The following is a 25027-nucleotide window of genomic DNA, read 5'->3' as shown; positions in this document are numbered from 1 at the left end:
CTTACCAATTCTCCAATACTATTACTACACTATCCCATTGATTACTGTACACACAGTGACCCTTGGGCCTTGATAAGTGGTGAACTCCATGTAAAAAAAAAAAAAAAAAAAGAGGCTATTATTTGGTCCCATGTTTAAAGGGAACTATGGAAGGAGATTAACAACATTATTTATTTGCATTACATTTAAATTTCTGCATGTCATAACATTCAGGGAAGTAGAGAACTGGGAGGTAATTCCAAAGTCTAGAAGTTTGAGGGGAGAAGGTATTAGTGTATAAGGTTTACCAGAATCTAAGGACCTCTACAGTGAAAGGGTGGAATTTTGTTGCTAAATGGATTTGTCGGTACGTTGAGGTGGGGTACGATTGCGACAAGCTCATCATAACGCATTCCATTAAAATCATTAAAATAAAACGTCTGCATGTCTTTGCAGTTAGGGAAGCGGATAGGTAATTCTAAAGTTTAGCAGTACTCTGAGGGAGGACACTGTTAGAGTAAAAGGTGTTCTCGAATTCAGGAACCTCTACAGTGAAAGGGTGGCATTTTGTTACTAAACAGGTTTGTCGGGGTATGTACGTCAAGGAGGTACAAGTATTAAAATACTTATTTAAAATAATAATTCACAAGAAACACTTGTCTCGCCGAAAACACTATTAATAGTTTCTGCCACTCTTTATCTGTGCCTAAACTTAAACGTAGATTCCATGAACAAAGCTTCTTTCTTAGAACTGCACACCTGTGGAACTCTCTTCTGTTTACCTGCTTTCCAGCTTACTACAATATGGCCGTCTCCAAGTCCAATGTAAACAAGTTCTTTATGAGCCGTTCCTCTTAAGTAATCCAATTTACCAAATTTACACTTCTAACGATTACTATGGTATTGTCCTTTTGACCAATGTACACTCGTTAATCCTTATCCTCGAGTGGCCTCTGGGCCTTCATAAGTGGTAACACCTATGTTAAAAAAAAAATACTTGATCAATTTATGATTTTTGGAAGATGACATTTTCATTCTGTTATGGGGCTGTACATCAAACATAATTGTTTTTTTAATTTTTTTAAATACAAGGGTAATTCTGGACAAGATCCCCCCCCCCCATTTTGTTTTTTTTTTTACAAAAAAAAAACCAAAGAAAAACTCTTTTTCTCTCATTTTAACATTATTTTTTTTTTTTGTAAAAAAAAAAGCAAAAAAAAAACTTTTTTTCTCTCATCATTATTATTTTTTTTTTCCAGCTTTAGGGTTGTTAATGAATCAAGCCACTCGACCATCGTCCACACTTTACGGTCTCGAAAGAATCATAGAATATCTTCAACATTTAGGTAAGACTTTATCTCCTCTCTATTGATAACATTTACGGCTATGTTGAGCATAGTTTTCCAGGTCGCAGGATTGATTTTTAAACGATTTGAGATTTTGTTCACAAATATTCTTAAATGGAATTTTTCTGCTTCCAATTGTGCATTTTTGAATTTGTTCAATCTAAACTGACACACCGGTTCTTAATAGATCACCAAAGTTAAGCAACATCAGTACCAGATGGGTCACTATTTGGGAATACAAGGCGCTACATGTAGGAGGATGTTCACACAATGTATTGTTATCTCCCCTTACACGGATATACATGTAACTGGGGGACGCTGTGAATTACATACTATAATGAAACTTCCTCCTCAGAGAAGGCTTGTTCAACCAGTCTAGGGTGATGAGTGCCGCTTTGAGAGGGGGAGGGGAGTAAACTGCTACACGTGGTTATAACACAAACATAAAAATACTTTTGACCTTCATGTGTTCTAAAGAAAACCTATACTTAATATGGTGACCTCCTGTTTCATAAAGGTACTTCAGCACGTGGTCGCAGCACAAACGTAAAAATTCAAAAAAAAAAAAAAAAAGATTAAGGTGTAAGTGGTTTAATATTTTTTACATTTTCATTGTTTTTTTTTGTCTTTTTTTTTTTTTTTACAGGTCCAAGTTATGTGAGTTTAATTTTTGAATATGCAGAAAATGTAATCCAAAAAGATCCAGTCGATGGTCTTCGAGTAAGTGAAAAGTTTTTCAAGTTTGTTACAAAATTTGGTAGTAATAAATGCAGAACAGATATTTGAATTAAAAAAAAAAAAAAACAAACAAAAAACAGATTCTTATATTATGTCCAGTTTTTAAATTTCTTAGAATACAAGGTGTCCCAAAAATGATCTGACACATTTGTAGGTAAAAAAAATTAAATAATTTGTTTTTTTATTTATTAAATGTACATAGAATACCATTTTTATTTTAATTAGATCAAAATTCATTTGTATCTGTATTTATACATTTTTTAAAGGAAATATTCCAGAATCATGTGATTTCTTGCATGGTGATATTGGTTGACTCGTGAGATTGCCTGTGATTTTTTTTTTTTTTCTTGTGGGGATATTTGAAGTCAAAAGATTGAAGAATTAAAAGAATTAATCCTAACCCTAACCGAGCTATTCCTCTGAAATTGCTGCTATTCCACCCGAAATGGTCCATCAAGTTATCAAAAACTTTTGTGAACATCTACAATCGTGTGTTAACAATGATGGGAAACATTTGGTCGATTTAATATTTAAGACTTTGTGAAATGAAATGACATTCTGCATTCATTAAAAAAATAAGATATATTTTCATTATTTAATTGTTACGTAATTTTTTTTTTGACCAACAAATGTGTCAGATTATTTTGGGACGCTGTGTATATATATATATATATATATATATATATATATATAGCAAAATTGGTAATTAGTAAAAACCCGAAGAAGGTGCTCAATACTATTGCAGAGCAAATATATATTTTTTTATAACCGTTTTATCTGTTTTAGTTACACATGTTTCTGTTACCGGATAATATCAATGATCCAGCAACTTCGTCAGACTTCTGTTCAAGTCTGACGAAGTTGCTGGATCATGAATACAATCTGGTAACTAAAACAGATAAAACAGTAATCAAATATATATATCTCTTTAGTTATCATTTCAAAACCAGATGATGTATTTATTTCACACTCATAGTATTTTATTTACATGTTTATTACACATGTTTTGTTGGTCCCCCGATTTATTGGAAAGGGACCTACGTTTTCAGTGGCGTCCGTGCTTCTGTGCGTCCGATAGTCCGGACTATTGCCAGATAACCATCCATTAGTTTTTCCTGAAATTTTGCCACAAATTGTATTTCATTAAATAGATTATAGATTTACAGTAAAGAGGTAAAAAATGCCCCAAAATGGCCAAACAATTACATGTTTTGCCCCATAACTTTTGATCCATACAGTAGATTTTTTTAAAACTTGGCTAAAATGTGGAGCCCATTGTTCTTAATATAAATCCAGCATGGGTCACCCTGGCAAAATTCTGGTTCGCGTCCCTGGGGTCTTTCAGTGCTAAACTTGCCTCTTTTTGTGGCTCTTTTTTCATATTTCTCAACAAAAACATGATATGTCTGACTATATTGTGGTTTTTCACAGTGGTCAACTCAAATATACACATGTTTAGGCCTGAAACTGCACTGTTATCCATTTACACTGGGATTCAGCATCCCCAGGGGCTCAAAAGAGGTAAAAAATGCTCCAAAATGGCCAAAAATGACACTTTCGCCCCATAGCGTTTGATCCATCAGTTAGATTTTCCTGAAACTTGGCTGAACTGTAGAGGCTATTGTTCTTAATATAAATTCAGTATGGGTGACCTTGGCAAAATTCTGGTTTGCATCCCTCTGGGACTTTTAGGGCTAAAAAAATATGCCTTTTTGGAGCTCTTTTTTCATATTACTCAAAAACTTGATATATATGTCTATATAGTGGTTTTCCATGGTGTTGAATTCAAATATACATGTCTTAAGGCATGAAACTGCATCGTTTGTCCATTTTTACTGGGATTCGACATTCCCAGGAGCTCAAATGGGGTCACAAATGCCCCAAAATTGCAAAAAAAAAAAAAACTGACTCTTTTTACCCCATCTTTTTATTCCATCCGTTAGATTTTTCTGAAACTTGGCAAAAATGTGAAGGCAACATTGGCCCTTCACACTTCTCACATTCATCATTTCTTCACTATTTTTTGTGCAGCACAAGAGGGCAACGACACATTCGCAGCTTGTTGAATTTATATTTTCTTAGTGTAAATTCATTTTTATTGAACTTAATAAATTGTAATTTTAAAAAAACTTTATTGAAATATTACATTAAAAATATGTATTTCTCTCTCTCTCTCTCTCTCTCTATATATATATATATATATATATATATATATATATATAAATGTATTACAATAGAAAAATGCAAGCATGAAAAGTAATATATTGAATATTGAACCGCCCCCTTAAGTAAACACTTCATCAAATCTCCACACTAACGTAATGTACTTGCAATAGCCCTTATCCCTGAGTGGCTTCCGGGCCTTGATAAGTGGTGATCACTGTGTAAAAAAAAAAAATTTTTTTTAAATATATAGTTACTAGCAAAGATACCCGTGCTTCGCACGGAGCTTTGTTGCGCACTCGGGTACCAAAATCTGTGGGCACCTTTCCAGTAAGTTGATGTTGTAAGAGCAACGATTGCATAAGGTGATTAACATTTTAACTACCTCTTGTAGTGACTGAAATTCAATCAGGAACTTCACAAAACATTTTCATCAAAAAGGAAGGTTACTTGATGTTACATAGTAAATTTTTCATTGAAGTAATTTTCAACTCTTGCTTAAATTTTATCTTGCACATTCAATACTAAAAACTTACCACAATCAGATCATGTCAGTTTTTCCTCATATCCATTTCTCGAACTTTTCACTGAAGAGCCTCAGGGTAAACTACATTTCTGCTGCTTTGATTTGGAGCCAGAATGTAGAGTTTTTCTGAACTTCCTGTCCGGCTGATGGAGACGTAGAACATACCGTGACTGAAGCAGTCTGATGTCAAGTCTACGCCAATGGTGTTAAATGTCTGACCTTGACTTTTGTTTATGCTCATTGCAAAACACACCTTCACAGGAAATTGGAGTCTCCGGAATTTAAATGGAAGTTCTGAGTCCGATGGAACTAAGGGGATCCTTGGCAGTAGAACGGTTTCGCCTTTGTAGGGACCACAGGAAATAGTGGCCTCAAGTACATTGGTGTGCAATCTGGTGATAACACATCTGGTTCCGTTTGTTGTTTTTGGCGGTTCCAAGGATCGAAGAATCATGATTGGCGATCCAATTTTGAGATTTAAAATGTGTGGAGGCATTCCAGATATCTCCAAAGAGTTTAAAAACTCCACAGGGTAGTGAACAGCTTCATATTCATTAGTAGCCGAATCAACTGACTTGTATTGCTTTGTGTCTCCTGGAAATTCATCCATTATTGAATTGTTCAAATGATTCACATTGCTGTTTAATGGCGAAATAATAGCCCTCTCAGCAAGCCAATCCGGTGATTTTCCATTGTTTTGCAGGTCTGGGTACACTTTGTCTTTCAGTTGCTTCTGATTACCGACACATTTACCAAGCGCAGTTGGAATCTTAATTGTGTCAGGTGAAGAAGTGATAGGAAACTGACCATTACCGATTTGGAGAAGCAATTTTGAGAAGTCTGCTGCAGCTGTGTTATCAGAGATATAGGCTCTCATATTAGTAGTCAGTCTCTTCACTATAACGTGCCTCCAGAGATAGGATTGTTTCAAACTTGCATTGACAATGTTAGCCCTTGTGCCATTTTTAACCACTGGGAGGATTTGACGGAAATCACCGCAAAATAAGGTTGGAATGCCACCCATGGGATTCTTGTTTCCTGTGATGTCTTGCAGTGTTCGGTCAATTGCTTCATAAGCACTCTTGTGCGTCATTGGGGCTTCGTCTACAATGATTGCAGAGGTGTCTCTAATTACATTTGCCAAGGCTGAGTTACCAGTAATTTTGCAAACTGGCTGATCCATTCGATGAGTATCCAAGGGTACTTTAAAAGTGCTGTGAAGAGTGCGGCCACCTTGTAGTAGAGTAGCAGCAATGCCACTGGATGCTGTTGCAAGCACAATCTTTCTCATGGATCTAATCTTTGCAAGGATCAAATTGATTACAAAAGTCTTGACCGTACCACCTGGAGCATCAAGAAACATCATGTTTTTGTTCATTTCACCTTGTGCTTCCAACATTGCCATGAATGAATTGTAAACTTCTCTTTGAGAATCGGTCAGTTTTTCTTGCATATTTTCTGCTTGTAGGGAAAGTTCTTCAAGATTATAAGTAACTTCACGTTGATACTCTCTCGCGAGTCTTTCATCTCTCCCTTGCGTTGGTGCAGGTAATCCATAGCTTGCCAATGGTTGACCGCACATAAGGAGAACTTTTTCTTCAATTAGACAAAGAGTTTTATTGTAGATGTCCTCATTAAAATCTGCTTCTGGATTGTTAACTTCTTGCCTGTATCTGTGAAGAATGTCTTCAGATATTACATCACGAAAAGCCATCCAGATCTCAAGAGGATTTCTTGGCTCACAGGCTGTTAAAATTATCACAAATAGGCTTCGCAAATTTGAAGGTGATTGAGTGACACTTGCCTCTCCTACTGCTTGATGCAAGTGATGGTCATTTTCTAGAAGGCCTCGAGCAAGGCACGCTGCTCTGTATGTTTCAAACACCTGACCATTGTATGCTCGCAAATTTTGAAATGAAGTTGGACCAGCAACCTCATTGAGCAACAGGCGTAAGAAATAACACTCCCCTGCTTTTGGACTAATCGTGTAGATTCTCCCAATGCATGGTGCCTTCCATACATCATCATTTTCAGTACCTTCAACTTGTACCCCACGCATTCTTCTCATCCATTTCTTTGTCGATTTGTTCCAAGTGTAAAACTCAGGGACTTCTACGTATTTGAGACCCCTTGCAAAGTCATCCTCATGGCAGAGTTGAAAAAATGCTGTCAAAGTTGTGGCAGGCGGTGGACCTTGGGCTCGTTCCAGAGCAGTATCAGCTGAGAACATGACACGCTGCCCATTTTCAAGATGAACAGAAAGTTGTACAATTTGGGGGAAATATTCATGGATGGGATGTTCCAATATCCTCCAGGCCGCCTCTGAACTGCCGACATACCTTGCATTCTGGAACTGCTGGATCTCATCCACAATGTGACTTTGTACTTGGCCTTGTTGGTTAGCTGCTCCATCAGTTCTTTGTAGTTCAAACACTGCTTGATCACATCCTTTATTCACGTATTTGAGGACATATTTGATGCTTTGGATCGAGCTGCAAATTTCTACGTTAATGTGAGCGTTGAACTGCTGAAGGAGGACCTTGTTGTACGGAACAATCCACTGGTTTGTTATTTCTTGATTAACATACCGACCATTTCTCTTCATCCTTATTGTACCAGTCTGGCCTCCATCTTCTGGTTTTCTTCGCCTGTACTTGGGGTAAGAGTCTTGGCCTTGCTCGGTACACTGAAGAAATTCTTTTGGGTATTTTTTGGAACATTTGTTGTCAATCATACATGGACAATTTGGATTAAATGGTCCACAAGGTCCATGCACCATATGTGCCATCACTTTAGCATGAAGATCAGGATCTTCCTCTTTGTCAGGGATCTCTGCAGATATGCAGAGATCCATTTTTTCTGGTAGAAGTTTGTCCTCTGGGGCCTACCAGGTGAGGATGTGTGCATGCGGCAGTCCTCTTTTTTGATATTCAATACTGTACAGGAAAGCCCTCAACCTGCCAAATCCTCCCTTTTTAATAAATTCAAGTAACTTTTTTAGCTTCTGCCTGAAAACCCTGGCAACAATATCTGGACGATCCTGAGGGTCTTGCCCTTGAAGACAATTTTCTGTAATTTCTGTCCACTTTGGATTTGTTGTGAACGTGATGAAGAGGTCGGCTCGGCCCATTCGCCGAACATATGCCATGGCATCACTTTGACGCTCAAACATGTATCGAGGGCCTCCTGTATAAGTTGCCGGAAGTACAACTCGTTGACCAAACTGTTCTGGATTCCCATCCTCCCTAAGAATTGAATCTCTCAAGTTGCTATAATTGTCAGCTTTCAGGGTCTGTTGCTCACGCCTCAGGAACTGTAAACGTTCTGTTTCAATCTTGCAGTACACATCCACCAGCCATTGTTGAAATAGCCTTCGGTACAAGAGAAAATAGTTTCCAGGCCGAGTCATTAAATGGTACGAATAAAATTGCTGTTGGGTAACTTTTCGCCCATTGGATGCCTTCATGTAGATGTTGTAAGATGGAGAACCATAGGGGTACATTAACGGGTACATTAAAGTATCGTAGAGGGGATGTAGTTCGGAGATCCATTTTAATGTATCATTTCTAAAACGCAAGACAATATCCCGGTTAGCTGTTGGTTCATTCTCCATTAATATTCCAATCTCATACGTTGTTGTTGGAGCATTGAATCGCCGTGGATGCTCTTCTTGCGGCCTTCGGTCTTCCCTTATGACAACTTTATGTTCTACCAAGTGTTCTTCTTCAATCCTCTCCTTTGTTGTTTTCAGCTGACAAATGAAGCTGTTGTTCTCATGTAAAAATTCAGTCAGACTTTGGAGAATGTCTCTATTGAGTCTACTGTCACGTCCCCGATTATGTAGTTCCTCTTCCAGACTATCCAAGAAGTAGACTTGAATAAACTTTGCTGTTTCATCTTCAGGTGGTAAAAGACTCCCAATCTGGTGGCAAACCTGGCCTTGAATTCTAAAAGAAGGATTCCACCCATGTACTGCCGCAATTTTGTGACCAAATGATGTCATTGCAAAACAATTGTTATAACTGCGTAGATTTTGCAGAAAATCTTTAGAGATGGGACCATTGCCGGAGAGCAAATCTTGAAGCAACTGAGGCAGTGGTGGAAAGCTATCAAGCACAACTTTGCCAGAAGAACAACAACAACCAGGGGTTTCTCCTTTAAATTTTACAGCTGAGCAATGTTGACATACTTTGTCCATTTTTCCTATATCAGCTGTAGTGAGAGAGTCATTTTTGTTGTAGAGCAATCCTTTTCTATTGCAGTGTTCTATTTCATGGTGTCTCAAAGCAGTCATTCGTTGTCTAGCTGCCTCGTTTTCTGTCAATTGCTGGGGCAAAGTCATACTCTCTCTCCATGCAGCCTCTCGTTGTTGCCCTTGGTATAGGCGAAAGCTTCGTTGGGTTTCCGATTCATTCTGATGTCGTTGAGCCACTCTCAACTGACCTTGTGTACGTCTACTTACCTCATATAATTCATTCGATCGTAATATTGCTTCTCTTTCCAGTGCATATCTTTGCCTTTCTTGAATTTCATCTTGTGATGAATTTAACCGCCTTACAGCATGTCTAGTTCTGTCAGCTTCACGTTGGGTTTCTCTTTCCAAATCTGACAGTCTTGCTCTCCTTTCTCTTTGACGTATCCTGTTAAGTTCTAGACGTCTTTCTCTATCTGAATTGTTTTCATTGGAGCGAATTGCAGCAACTCTTAGTCTATTAGCTTCCAATCTTTCCATTCTTTCTTCCTCACTTTCGTTTCTACTTCGTTTGGGTGGCATAATTTCGGTTTTAAACGGAATTGTTTAACGATATTAATGATTGTAAATTAATTAAGCGTAAAGGAAATGTATACTAACTGAAATGGACGAACTATAAATAATATTTCTGAATAGTACAATTATAAACAATTATATTGTACCTATTTACTATGCCTCCCCACGGGACAGAGTTAGACACCAGGGTCGTTTTTTAACGTGGAGAAAAGGTACAAAAATAAAAATTGTCTCAGTCGTGAAGGATTTCTCCTCCACCGAAAGAGAACAAGAAAATGAAGTGCAGCATCTGAAGAACAGATACTACACTTTGATCTTGACCAAAAGGAATGAATAAAAGCGACCTACGTGTGACTCATTACTTCCGGGTGTAAACGTCACAGTCTAAAAGTAATAATTAAAAAAAAAAAGTAAATGTAAAATAAATGTAATACCAACTTAGGTTAACTAAGTAAACAGTACAATTAAAACAGTTCTATTAAAACAAATAATTACTAAGATCTAGGTAATTGTTAGTCTCATTGTTATGGTTTTAAAGAAAAAAATGTGTAAAAAAAGTTCTGCTTTTGTGAGTACGTGTATTTCTTTTAAATTACATAACCTTTTTATTTTATTATTTATATCTCTTTTAAATTTATATATTTTGTTAGTAAACTGGAAGAAATTCAGTTGAATAAAACCTTGTTCGTGTTCTTTACGTTAAACTCATATTTTTATAAAAGGTTCATCCGGTTTAAAGAAAGCACTAAGTTTAAATAAGACTGGAAATAACTAATTCAATATATAAATAGAAAAATGAAATAAATATAAGCTTTAAGTCTTAAGATAGTAATAATCAAAATGTAATAAATTATTTGTAGTTCAAATCTATGATAAGACAGGCTTTCGAAATAGGCTCGACCAGAAAGATTAAATTGGAACAAAATTATAATCTCCGTGCCATTTTCAAAACAACCCCACAAAAGTAACGGTATCCTGCAGTTGGTTAAATGACAATGGTTGTAAGAAAAATGTAAAAGAAAATGCGCTTATCTGTTTATTTTGACCTGTTTTATTTAATTAAAAAAAAATTGGCTATAACTGGAAGAGAGCGTTATGTTTTGGGGGTTGTTTAAAAAATAGAATGGAAATAAAGTTAGTTCCGTTTTAATTGTCTTTAATTGCGGCAAGCGCTAACAAAATCGAAAAATCACTGTTTACATTCGAAATGTTAACTTTTATAGGTTTACAGGTTTGCTGACAAGGCTGGGGGTGTTTAATACAATTATTTTACTAAATTGATTTTTTTCATTTAAAAATAAAATTATTTCATTTTTAATAAAGTTTTATTTTAAAATATTTGTTTTTGTTTATTTATATAAAATTACGATAGTTGAATTGTATTCTTTCAATTATATTGGCAAGTAAAATATAAAAGATTAAAACGGAACGAAATTGAAATTTCCATTACATTTTCAATACAATCCCAAAACATAAAGCTTTCCTCGCCAATGAATTGTTTTGATAATATACGTAAAGTGAAATAAATCGAATATAAAATTAAATGAAAATATATTAAATAATTAAATGTTAAATAGATTTTGTAAATAGTACAGTTGAAATGATTAGAATATTTCCAATATGTAATAAGGTCGAGGTAATTAGTTAAAGAGATTTAATATAATGTGATATGCAAATGAGCATAAGTCATTCGATATGGGGGTGGTTTGTAGACTAGTATATAAAGAAATTAGGCATAGATTCTTATGTCTCCTATAACAGAAACATCCTAAAATGGGTTCTAATGTTTCTCTACCAGGAGAGATCTACCCTCTTACCTCCTTTATATTTCGTTGATGATGGAGAGCTGTACACACAGACAGAAACACACGAACCCTATTACTTTATAAATATATAGAAGCTTAATCATGGAAAAGTAAACGATTAGTTGATCAAACTGGAAAGGAAAAAGACAAGACATTCTCGTAAAAAATATAAATTTATAACTTGAAACATTGCACCATTAAGAATTGATTATATAATTTTAAATTGAATTTAACCGACGCAAGGAGTTCGATGCAAAAAGGCCTTCGTGGACATACACAAACGCTCACGCCTATTTTGCCTTTTAATATATTCGATGATTACAATATGGTTATCTACAAATTTGATGTAAAGCAATATTTGTCATAAACCATCCGCATAACTTATCCAATTTCAGTTCTCTCACAGTATCATCATTTAACTGAAAGACTATCCATCTCATTAACCCCTTATCCTCAAATTGTTTTTTGCCTTGATAATTGATTTTTTTTAATAAAAATAAAGTTATTTAATTTCATATCTTTGATGAAAAAAAGAATCAATTTTAATCAAGGGCAGATAATCTCGTCATATTTGATTACCTCCCCTGTTTTTATACTTTATTATTTCTCTTTTTATTGTCTCAATATTTATATTTGTGACTAAAATTATCGATATATTCGAAATTGAATGTTCCGACAGAAGTGACCGTTAATAAAAAGAAAAAAAAAAAAAGAAAAATCTGTATGATGTTGTACATACCTAAATCATTTGTAAGCAATTAATGGGAATTTGTAGCCATTACAACAAATTTGAAACTTTGAATTATTGCCAAGTCATCTCCTTTTGTTTCTGGAGATTGTTTTAAAATGGCAATACGACATGGTTCCTCCTCAGTTACTCATGAAATTTGATTTTTTGAATATAAAAATTAAACTACTTGATCAATTTACGTGATGTTTGGAATATGATATTTTTATTTTGCCACTGGTAACACATCATGCAGATGTTTCTTTCTTTTTTTTATCATAAGGAATTCTGGATAAGAATCATTTATTACTAGCAGGGAGAGGGATGAGGTGCCCGGTTGTAAAATACGGTTGAATGAAAAAAAATTGAACTTGGGTGCAATCAACCAGAAGTGAAACCAAAAGCAAAATTTTGTAAGCAAAAGAAAAAAAAAAAGTCGCATGCTGAGTGCGAACATGCAGAACTTAAGTTCGTAAGTGAACACATTATCGATTCGACTATGATGACGCAGATATTATGACGTTACAAATTTATCTTTTTAAAATGAAAGAACGAAATGACCGTTCGCGCATGTGTAATTAAGAATGCCATCAGCTAGAATCGAAACCGAAAATAAAATTTTGTAAGAAAAAAAAAAGAGAAAAAAAAACGTGTGCCGGGTGCAAACTCACATGACTCAAGTTTGCAAGTGAATGCTTTATTGATGGGCCCACAACAGCACTGATGTTATAATGTTACAAATTTAGCCTTTTAAAATCAAAGAACATAACGATGTTTTAGAGCATGCGTGGTTTGCAAGCCGCATCAAAAGCAAGGTTTTTATCTGACCCCCCCTCCCCTCCCCTCAAACATAATGACATTTCTCAGCCATAAAATCTGCTTAAAAATATTTTAATTTAGAAAAAAAAAAAATTGTGACAGACGCCAGGGGTGGGTGAGGGGTGGTGGGGTGGAGGTCATTACCTGATCGTAAAATCCGCTTGATAATTAAAAAAAAAAAAAATTCAAAGGAAAAATGGTGATATGGGTGCCATCAGCCAGAATAAAAAGCAAAAGCAAAATTTATAAGCACTAAATTGAAACGGACATAGTTTTTCTGGTCGTGAAATTATAGATAGAAGAAATAGAGGGGTGGGTGGGTAAGTGCACTTTAATTTGTAAAGCAAAAGTTAAAAAGAAAAATGCTATGGCATGGTATAAAACATGAAAATAAAAAAGAATGTGATTGTTTAAAAAATGTTTAAAAAATTTTAAAAAAGTTTAAAAAAAAAATGTTTTTATACTTGTATTAAGATAGGATAGTGTTATTTAAAAAAAAATAAAATAACGCGAACTCACAAAAGATAAGATCGTAAGCAAAAAAAATAACAACCAAACCTAGATACCATCGATATCATTACGTTGCAAATCTATCTATTTAAAACCGAAAGTTAGAAACTCGCGTTCACACAATTAACAAATCAAGATTTTTTACTTGACCCCTCACCACACTTTCAAACTAAACAACATTTTTACACAAAATAATTGAGGATATTTTCTAATTTTTCAATATTATTTGTCAGAGAAATCGCTCTTTTTAACAATACCAGGTCCATGCCGAAATGATGTGGCTGACAAAAGTTTTTAGCGGATATACAAACACATGCATTGACGTTTGAGATTTATTTAATAGAAAGAAAATAAAAAAATTGTTTAGACTTTTTAATTTATCTATTTTTTATTTTTAAAGATTTTTTTTTGTTTTTTTTTTATACATGCAATATTTGTAATTATATATTTTTTATTTTTAACGATTTTTTATTGTTTTTTTATACATGCAATATTTGTAATTATTTATATTTTATTTTTAAAGATTTTTTATTGTTTTTTTATACATGCAATATTTGCAATTATATATTTTTCTTTTTAGATTTTCACTGAAGATTTGCCCGAAGTAGAATCCTTGCCCAGAGATAAAGTTCTTGAATTTTTAGATAAACACTTTGAAAGCAATGTGACCATCCCTTATCTTGTGAGTTTTATTCAAATTTTCAAATTTTAAATTTATCGTTAAAGTGAAAAACTTGAATGCAAAATGGTGATAAGCGCCATTTTAAAACTAGTTTTGGATTTCATCTCACATTTCCAAATGTTTTTTTACATGATCTGATATGAGGAATTTTAAAGGAAATGAATTTTTGTGAAATAAAGTGATAAGCAAGGAACGTGAAAAATAATATAAATCGGCAGCGCCCCTTTTCACTGACACCGTAATGTGCATCACCTCTTAACTCCACTGTTCTTCCGGCTTCCCATAATATGTCATGCCTTAATGTAGCAAGTGCGCACGGCTTGCCTTCTTCATGAAACAAACTCTTTTGTTCTTCAAACAGCTTGCTTATATTCAGCCGAAGAAAAAAAAAATGTGGCAAAACGCATATGGTCTTAAAGAGAGGGGGTGGGGGAAATATCCAAACGTGTGAGGCACAAAAAATAGTCATAACTTCCTTAATTTTAATAAGATTTTAAAAATTAAAAAAAAAAAAAATCTTTTTTAGCCCATCAAGCTCTTTCTATATATACTAATATTAAAATATTTTACGCCATTTCAATTTTGTTCATGTGTATTACTACTTGTAAGTAAAAAAAAAATACTCAAACTGAGATTGAAACCAAAACCTAAAGACAGCGAGTCAAGTATGATAACCATTAGACTAGCTTGACAATCTTTAAAAGGTGTTTTCAAACCTACTTATTCTTAGCATAAAGAATCTGTCATTTGGACGATTCACACATGTGCATTTGTGAAACAGTTGACAAACATAAAAATTTGATGGCCTCCTTAACATGAAAACAGATTAAAAAGTTTTCCATATGTCTGAATACCCTGTATACGAAATTTCAAGTTTGTAGATCAAAAATTTGTTGAGTATATAGGTTGAGAAGTGTTTTTACACACACACATCCTCACGTTTATAGATTTCTAAATTTGAATTTTATTTACACGTGTCATGCCAAAAAAGTATGAAATGTTTATTTTCAGTTCAATCTAAGAGTGCCTATTTAGAATTAAAAAAAAAAATACAGAAAATACAAACAAATCTTTATGATCGTACCCGTCACGAAACAAAGATGTCATATTCCAAAAATCGTGTAACTTGATCAAGTAGTTTTTTTTTTCTTAAATAAGAAAATCAAATTTTGAATAAGCGAGGAGGAGTTGGGGGGGGGGATGCTATGTTTTTTGGAATGTGTTAAGATTCAAAGACTAAAAACTTGATTTGACTCCTGAAATTTATGGAACATGTCATTTTATTATTGTTTTATTAATTGATAAAAATTGTAAAATTTTATTTGCTTAATTTAAAAAAAAAATAATACTGCTTGATCAATTTATGTGATTTTTGGGATATGACATCTCTGTTCCGTGACGAGTATGTAAATCACATAATCACATATTTTTCTGTATTTTTTTTTTATTTTTTTAAGTGTAATTCTAAATAAGCACCCATTTAAAAAAAAAAAAATCTATTTTCCCAAATTAAAATTTTTTTTTGTTTCCATAAAAATTTTCTCCAGGAACATGTGATCACTCATTGGAATGAGGCCAACACAGACTTTCATAACAGACTTGTCAATTTGTACCGAGAAAAAATTCAGAAACTAACGCAAGATCTCCCTAAATGTGAGTTGAAAATTTCTCTTTCACACCTGTAGAATGCAAATGCGACATAAATCAGCTCCGATCAGTATTCATATTGATTGTTACGATTCATATTGATTCCACTGAGAACAGCAGAAAAACAAATGGCTTAGTTATCCTTTTTTTCTCTCAGGACCATCCTTATCGCCTAACCCTAACCCTTATCACTTCCCCTTCCAATGTTTTCCTTGACCTACCCTCCCAACTGACCCTTCTACCTCAATTGTTATATATCTAATAGCTCAAACATTCTTATTCGTACTTTTAATGCGACCAAACCATCAAAGTCTCCTGTTTTCAACTGTCACAATTTAATCTTTCTCTGTTTTTCACTCTTATTACACATCCATGCATATATCATTCTCGTATCAATTCTCTCCATGCAACGCATGTCCTCAATCCTCACTGGCTAGGTTTCACTTCCATACAGTTATCACATATGCATGTGCCCAAGAGACTTTTTCTTTGATCGACCTTGGTAATGCTCTGCTAGTTAGTAATAACAGAAATTCTCTGAACTTACCTATCCAGTCGGGTTACAACATCCAAAAGTCAACCAATCAAAATGTTTCAGAAACGGTAAACAAAAACAACAAAAACAAAATTGCTGATATGTTTACTTTATTTCATTTTAGTCACTGATTTATTTACATTGACTGTTGCGCTATATATTGGCCGAGCAACACCGAAAGATGTGCTGGTTAGCGACGATTATTATTATGATCGTCATTAATTAGCATTACAAGCGTATGCTATATTTTCGTGGACATCGGCAATGTTACATACCTAATGTGCTTCAACAAGTCATATCTTTATTTGTTGGTCAATTTTTAAAAGAATTATATTGATGGAAAGAGAATAGAATAAGCATTCCAATTATGGCTGAAATTTACATTTTATACGTTACGTTTGGATACATATGCTTGGGGTTAAATTTGATTGGATATGGCTGAAATTTTACAGGCTATATAAACAAAGAAGTCCATCTCTATTGGTGTTTGATTTTTATTTTTACGACCACAGGAAGCAAAGTTATGATCGAGCAAAGTTGATGAAGAATATTTCAAAATTGATAAGATAAATCTGCATATATCATCCATTTTCATATAAATACTAGTTTCAGAATTATTTCATGTATAATATGTAAATATTTGATAATTATTAATTGCGCAGAATTTTATTTCAAATGTTATCTTTTATAGAAATGAAATCTGCTTACGGAAAAACGGTCGCTAAGCATGTCATGCGCTGAGCTGACTAAAGTATTCTCTTAAAAATAGAAAACTGTGTTTCTGCGTTTGTCTTACTAGACTAGTTATTTTTATTCTGAGTTTGTCAATTTAAAAAAAATTTCAAGTTTTTCAAATTTGATTTTTAAACAATACTATTTTGTTATTTTTAACGCTTTTAGTACACGTGCACTAAAAGTGTTAAAAAACAACAAAATGTACTAAGTACATGCGTTTAACTACTTATTTATACTTAAGGTAGAATTGTGTTTTTTAGTGGTCAAAAAAAAAAAAAAGCAAGCAAAAAAAACACTCAACGCTTAGTGACTCAAGTCCACCTCAGGTCCACTTTATAGTATCATACTAGCACAAACAAAAATGTTAACTTGATAGATGGAATTTAAGCTAACGATAATATAAGCAAAAGTGGTTGGTCGCGTTCAATGCTGCCAAGACTAAACTAGTTTCATTCAATAATTACAAGAAACCCTCTCTACCACCTATAGCAATGGCCAACGACTCTTTATCTGAGAGTACATCTTTCAAACTCCTTGGCCTAACGTTCACAGGAAACATGAGTTGGAACAATTACATTGAAGGCATTGCCAGGGCCGCTGCAAAAAAGGTGGGCTCTCTCTATCGTGCTAGACAACTACTTACACCCGAAAGTATCCTGTACCTCTATAAGGCCACCATTTGCCCATGTATGGAGTATTGCTGTCACATCTGGGCTGGTGCATCTGCTACTAGACTCTTGCTCCTTGACAAGGTTCAAAAGAGATTCGCCAATCTAATAGGCCCTGAACTGGCATCTAAGCTTCAGCCTCTGTCCCATCGACGAAATGTTGCATCCCTCTGCCTGTTCTACAAGTATTTTAGTGGTGAATGCTCTGACGAACTGCAATCACTTGTGCCCCCACGACGGGAGCACCCCCGACAAACCCGACAGGCTGCTAAATCCCACCCCCACACTGTAGGATCCCTAGATGTAAAAGATCTTTTTACTCCAATAGTTTCTTCCCCAGAACCGCTAGATTTTGGAATTCCATTCCAGGTCCCTGCTTCCCCAACAGTACTGACGTGCAGAAGTTCAAGTGTAACGTGAACCGACATCTTGCTGCTCAAATCCCTACATAGTACCCCAGTAGTTGTTGCCCCTGATAGTAGCCCCTTACACCAAAGCGGCAATTTGCCTTGTTTGGGGTGAAAATGTAATAAAAAAAAAAAGCAAAAAAAAAGCAAGATACATGACACAAACCCAGCAAAGATCTTTAGGCTATGTGTATTGATGACGTAATGGAAAAGGTAAATTTTGAGATGTAGAATTTTAGTTATGAGGGAGATCAGTTCAATACGCGATGCGTTAGTAGACGGACAGAGTTTTTGGACAGGACACCCATGGAAGTCAGAAGAAGGTGATTTAGAAAAACGTAGTTATATACAAAACGTGCCAACTCTGAGAAGGAACCCAGCAAAGAATAAATGATTATATCAGAATATAATTCACGTCTGAGTGTTTTTACTTTCGGAGAAAAGCACCTTTAATTTCAAGATGCATGAAAGGAAAATTGAAGGTTTGTGTTTTTGCTGGTATTCCAACCGACAAGGATGTCCGTCTCTTGTTTACACTTTGTCGATAAACTATTAATTTATGTCAACACACAATAGATGAATACACTAGACGAATCGCATTTCAGAATGTTTAACACTCATAACACTCTGACCCGGAGTGGTAGTACCTGTTAGGGTCCCATCTATGGGTTGAATAGAATCTGACTTAAAACAAATATACTCCATTAAAAATCGTTCCTCAAAATAACTGGATTCGGCATTAAATAACCTGAAAAAGGTTGATATGCCGTAAAGCAAAAACAACCAACCAACACTCATAAGTTAAGGGACTCATTACAGACAACACACATACATATATATATATACACTCTTATGTATATATATATATATATATATGCGTGTGTGTGTGTTAAAAAAGAAATTGACTTCCAAGCTAACCTATCTCTGGCCAGGCCTTTATTTATCCCTCTTTGTTTCAAGCCCATCCTTATCACTTTCGCTTTTGTTTTTCTTGGCCTTTTCCTGTTCCTGTCAAATGTTTTACATCTAACCCAAGAATTTTAAGCCATTCTTTAAATGTGACCAAACCACCAAAGTCTCCTGTTCTGCACACATTTCCATATACAATGTTCATATGACTGCATAATAGCAAAAATAAAACTGTATTTTTTGTAATACCTTCGTCTCTCAACCAAGAGGCATCTTTATAACACTGGTATAACTATGAAATTTTTTTCTTTCTCATTTTTGCAGCTGATATACCTAAAAAGCCTGGCCTTGAATCGGGAGAATTAGGTGAATGTCGGAAGAAACTTGTTAAATTCCTGGAAACTTCACAGAGTTACACGCCTGAAAGATTGCTTTCTTATTTTCCACTCAATGGTAAGTAAATGTCCACATTTCGACGCACGAGGTCTGAAAAGTAGCATAAATAGTTACCTTTCTTCACCGAATGTGATCGCATCTAGTGAATCCGATGGTGTTTGTTAATTTTATGATATCATCCAATTATACTCTTTGCTTTCTTTATTTCATTTAATTTTCACTCAATTTTTTTGATAAAAAAAAAGGTAACTTGATTTTTTTTTTTTTTTTTTTTTTCATCAATTCTGAAAAGTAAAATATTGTTTTTAAATATGATAAATGAGAATTTTTTTTTTTTTTTAAATAATAAATAAGAATATTTGTAAACTTCAAATAATTTACATATATTTATTGACATTTTTTAAAATGTTTATTTCCAGAAACATTGAATATTGAATGTAAAATATGAATTTCTTGCATATATGAAATAAAATATGGGGGAAAAAAATGGATGTTAACTTGATCTAGTTCCAAAAATATAAATTTTTCACATTTAATAAATAAAATAAAATTAAGTATGAATCCAGTAGATGATATTGCCAAAAACATTATTTAAATCAGTGGATTTTTTTCAAATACATATACTTTTTTTTAATAAGTAAATGTAAGCTTGTGGAATTCTTTTCCTGCTGACCTCTTACCTCTATAGCAAATTTGCTTTTTGTAACTAACAATAAAATATCAAGTTTGTACTCTTTCACCCAATTCATTATAGTTTATTGCCAACCTGTTTAACAGCAGTTCAATTTGTCAGAATCCTAGTCAACTACTGTGACTGATTGACAAAAACCCAGCATATGATTGAGCACTATGTGGATAGTATCAAATGAGTAGCATAAAAAAAATGGCCATCCATGAACTCGGAATCTGATATGCAAAATTCAAATCTCTTCTGGTCGATTACGTTCTAATAGTGTTGGGAAATATAGGATGAGGAACCCCTAAAAATAGGTTTGAAAAAAAAAATGCCACGCATGCAATTGTGAATGAAGTTCACAATCCTATCTGCAATTCAATCATATTTTGTACAAATTCGATCTATGTCTGACTTGTCAAGTTTTCTTGTTCGAATGTTGAATTCAATTTTCAAAATTTTAGAAAAAAAAAAGAAATAAAATAAATTAAAGATAAAAAACATAATTTTCTTTTTTTTTTTTTTTTTTTTTAAATTTTGCTGCAAAATCATGTCTCTTAAGAACTTGTTAACTACAGGAATCAACATAAACAGAACAGAAAAAGGAGTTGATTGATGTTGTAGTGAGTATTGTGGTCTGCCTGACTTTTTTCAGCATCTGAAACACACACGTGTAGTTAAGGGCTGGTGTTCATCTTATCTCTCTCTCAAAACCCAACTTGGGAGGAAGTGGATGGTGGTGGTGCTGGTGGAAGTCCTTAATATTGGCTGATTAACAAATGCTGTTGTTGCAGTATTTTGGGCATAATTTTATTAGACATGATCACAAAAATTTGGATAATTATATTTATAATCAGAGATGAAAAGAATAAACCAATAGAGTACCAGAATCGTATAAAATATACTGAATTTCTCTCTATTTTTCAGTTATAACTTTACATTTTGTGCAAAAAAAATGGCTGCTAATCCTGACTGGGTGAACACTACCATTCTTTACATGGAATTCTTTACAATTCAAAGTTTCTCTGACTGGATTGCTATTGATCAATTTTTTAGATTTTTTTTTTCTATTAAAAAAAATGGCTCTACACAGAAGTTTGTAGATGAAGGCTTAGCATTTTGAGTGAAATTAATATTTCCAGTCTTTTCTGGTAAATTTACTAATTCTTTCTAGACTGCAAATTACACATTGTAACCTGAAAAAACTGTATCCTGGGGTTCTACTGTACTGAATTTCTCTATTATAACTTTTCATTTTGCTGGTGCTACCAGATCAGGCTGCCCTGTGGCTTCCTGAGACGAAATGCACCTACATTGACGTTTTTTTGTTTTCTGATCTTTTTTGTAAAACTTAATTATGTTCTGCAAAACCAAAAACAAAAACAACAGCCTACTCCCCCCCCCCCCTTTTTATTTTATTTTTTCCTACCTTACTCCCGGTCCTGGATATGACCTTAAACTACATCCGATGGTGAGGTCCAGCTTACGGGCTTGGGGAGTGTGGAGCCACCTCTTAATTGCCATTGCTCCCAGGTCCACCCTGACCCGGAGTGGTAGTACCTGTTAGGGTCCCAACTATGGGTTAAATAGAAACAGATTTTAAAAAGGGAAAGAAACAACAAAAAAAGAAAGAAAAAGAAAACAAATATATTCTATTAAATTATCTATTTATTTATTTATTTATTTATTTTTTTGCCCTGTCGGTAGGGCATGAAAACAAACCGACTGCCCCCCTGCAGAGGGTAAAAATCCCTCAATGGGGCAACCAGTTAGCCGTGGGTTGCTACTCGTAAAGTCTTAGGACGTGATCCTGGTGATTGAGCGAACCTAAACCAGGATACATAGATGTTTAGGCACCGCAACACATTACTTTGGCCCTTACTTCGATTAGACGGGCGGTCGGAGAGGCCCGATCCGACCAATCGGCCAGTCACGCCAAGCCCCACCATATATTGCCCATTCCAAAAACTCACTACTTATACAACACATCCCCCCTCTCCCACAAATAACCCTACTCCCTAATATATGATGGAAAGCGGTGGCTGAGGGTCAATCGATTAGGTGTGAATATCGATGACGAGGCTGTAAACCCCTCAGGATTGCTACAGATCCCATAGCAATATCAAGAGAGAACAAATAATCATTATGATACCACCAAAGTCGGTTATATCATCATTGTATCCCTGTAGAGGCTGGGCGAATGGGTTTCCCCCCAGGCTCTTCCCAAATAGGACTCCGAGGTGGGTGGGGAACAAAGATGACGAAAAAAGAAAACAAAATATATGGCTTATTCCTCCCAAAAACCACCCAACCACCCAAAGAGAACCCACTCTGATGTCTCTGACATCAGTAGCTCTGACGAAGAGACGATAAAACCAAGGAACTCCACATTCGTAGTAATAGAATCAATGGAGGAAACTCCTTTGAGCAAACTATCACCTTTTAAAATTGAAAAAAATCTTAAAACTCTAAAACCAAAGTCTATTAAAAAACAATTTAACGGCAGCCTACTAATAGAAACCCATAACGAAGAACAAACTAAAGAAATATTGAAACTAAAATTATTTGAAAACATCAAAGTCAAATGCTACAGACATCCAACCCTAAATACCTGCAAAGGAGTAGTGAAAAGCCACGAACTTGCACTTTGTCCCTTGGAGGAAATCAGGACAAACTTACAGAAACAGAATGTGTTAGATGTTCGCAGAGTTCAAATTAAAAAAAACAGTGAGAAAATCAATACTAATACATATATACTAACTTTTGATTCCCTCACCATACCCAAAGAAGTGAAAGTCGGATATATGAAAATAAATGTAGAAATTTATATTCCAAACCCCCTCCAATGCTTCAAGTGCCAGAAGTTTGGACACCATCAAGATCGGTGCACACGATTACCAGTGTGTGGAAGATGTGGAGAAAGTGGCCCACACATTGACTGCAGAAAAGATTTCAAGTGTGCCAACTGCCTGGGAAACCATGGCGCTGGCTCTAGATATTGCGAAATATGGAAAAGAGAAAAAGAAGTGACCAAACTAAAACATATAAAGAATATATCCTACCCAGAGGCCAGGAAAATCATCGAAACTAAAACATATGCAGATGCAACAAAAAAAACTAATCCAATCAACAATCAAAATGGTCATATACATGTAACGGATACAACTGACAAGAAAATTGATGTCCTAAGCAAAATAATAAAGGAAATGAAAGAACTATTAGAAGAAATGAGGAAAATGAATAGTGCAATGTCTGCAACCAATCCAAGGATAATATTAAGTAAAGACACTACTGAACCACAAAAAGAAACAAAACCACAAACCATTTCTACAAAAACAACCGAACAACCATCAAACACATCACAAGCCAGAAAAGAATCAAAAATCCCCCCAGACAAAAAAAACAAAACAAACAAAAACAGGAAAAGAAAGATCCCGATCTATATCTCGAACAGGGACTCCGACAGAAAATAGATTTGAGGGATTGGAGACGATGGAAGTTGAACACAATTCCAAATGATGAACAAAATATTACAATGGAATATCAGAGGGATAAAAGCAAACCAAAATGAACTCACATTATTAATAACAAATATGAGCCCAGCACTTGTCTGTCTACAGGAGACCTTTCTGAAAGAAAATAATACCATCAACATAAAACACTACACATCTTACAACTACATAAATAAAGATACGGACAGAGCTTCTGGAGGCACATCAATACTTGTGAAGAATGAAGTCCCTCAAAGACAAATAAATATAAACACAAACTTGCAAGCAATTGCAGTTTCAGTGACTCTACATAGAACTATAACACTTTGCTCAATATACATCCCTCCAAAAGATACAATCAACGAAACTGAGATAACTCAATTAATAAAACAACTCCCTAAACCCTTTTTTCTACTAGGAGATCTCAACAGTCACAATGTAATATGGGGAAGTAAAGAAACAAATAAAAAAGGAAAAGAAATAGAAAACATAATAAATAAAAATAATCTATGCCTCCTTAATAATCAAAACTACACCTATATGTACCCAGCAACAGGTACTTTCACCGCTATTGACCTTACCTTATGTGATCCTTCCATATATATGGACTATGACTGGAAAGTACACAATGACACCTGTGGGAGTGATCATTTCCCAATCATCCTGGAAAGTCTAAGTACTAGCACTGAACAAAAAACACCCAAATGGAACCTACATAAAGCGGATTGGGAAGACTTCCAGGAACAGTGCAAAAACCAATTAATTATCGAAAAGAATGATGAAGATGACCATTTGAACTACTTCATTAAAACACTCACAAACATAGCAAATAATACCATACCGAAAACAACCAAAACCAACAATCACAACAAACCTTGGTTCACAAAAGAATGCAGAAAAGCCATCAGAGCTCGACGAGCTGCCTTGAGAAAATTCGAAAAGTATCCAACAAGCAAAAATCTGAATTTCTTCAAAAACAACAGAGCAAAAGCCAGACGAATCATAAAGGAATCCAAAAGAACAACCTGGAGAAATTATATATCCAAAATTAATGTGAATACCAAGGCGAAAACAGTTTGGAACATGATGAGGAAAATAGAAGGAAAGTGTAGTAGTACACCAATATCCCACATCTCTAAAGGCAACAAAATATACACCGATCAAAAAGACATTTCCAATAACCTGGCAGATAATTTATCAAAAATTTCATCATGTGACAGACAAACAGAGAAATTCAAAAAGATTAAAGAAAAGGAAGAGAAAAAGAAAATTCTATTTAAATCACAAAATACTGAAAAATACAACCAACCTCTTACCTTGCCTGAATTAAAAGAATCGCTAACCAAATCCCATGACACAGCTACAGGGCCCGATGAAATTCCATATGAAATCCTCAAAAAACTTCCAGAAACCTCAATGAAATACCTACTTGAAATTTTCAATATTATATGGTCCAGTGGAAACGTACCCGAGACCTGGAAAGAGGCCACAATAATACCAATC

At 34.6% G+C, this 25027-nt stretch overlaps 1 protein-coding gene across 1 annotated transcript in view; it reads left to right on the top strand.

The window, feature by feature from the left end:
* LOC145256348 (vam6/Vps39-like protein) overlaps positions 1–25027 on the top strand; it is a 248094-nt gene that overhangs the window by 85799 nt on the left and 137268 nt on the right. The window contains exons 16-20 of the mRNA XM_080115165.1: positions 1239–1325; positions 1972–2045; positions 13962–14063; positions 15611–15716; positions 19289–19417. Of these exons, the coding sequence (XP_079971291.1) occupies positions 1239–1325; positions 1972–2045; positions 13962–14063; positions 15611–15716; positions 19289–19417 (498 nt within the window). The remainder of the gene's footprint in view (positions 1–1238; positions 1326–1971; positions 2046–13961; positions 14064–15610; positions 15717–19288; positions 19418–25027) is intronic.

This window comes from Euprymna scolopes, chromosome 32, assembly GCF_053919585.1.
Source record: "Euprymna scolopes isolate OS-2025 chromosome 32, ASM5391958v1, whole genome shotgun sequence".
Taxonomy (NCBI): Eukaryota; Metazoa; Mollusca; class Cephalopoda; order Sepiida; family Sepiolidae; genus Euprymna; species Euprymna scolopes.
The sequence above is the reverse complement of the archived record's forward strand: the minus strand, read 5'-3'. Positions and strand labels throughout refer to the sequence as shown.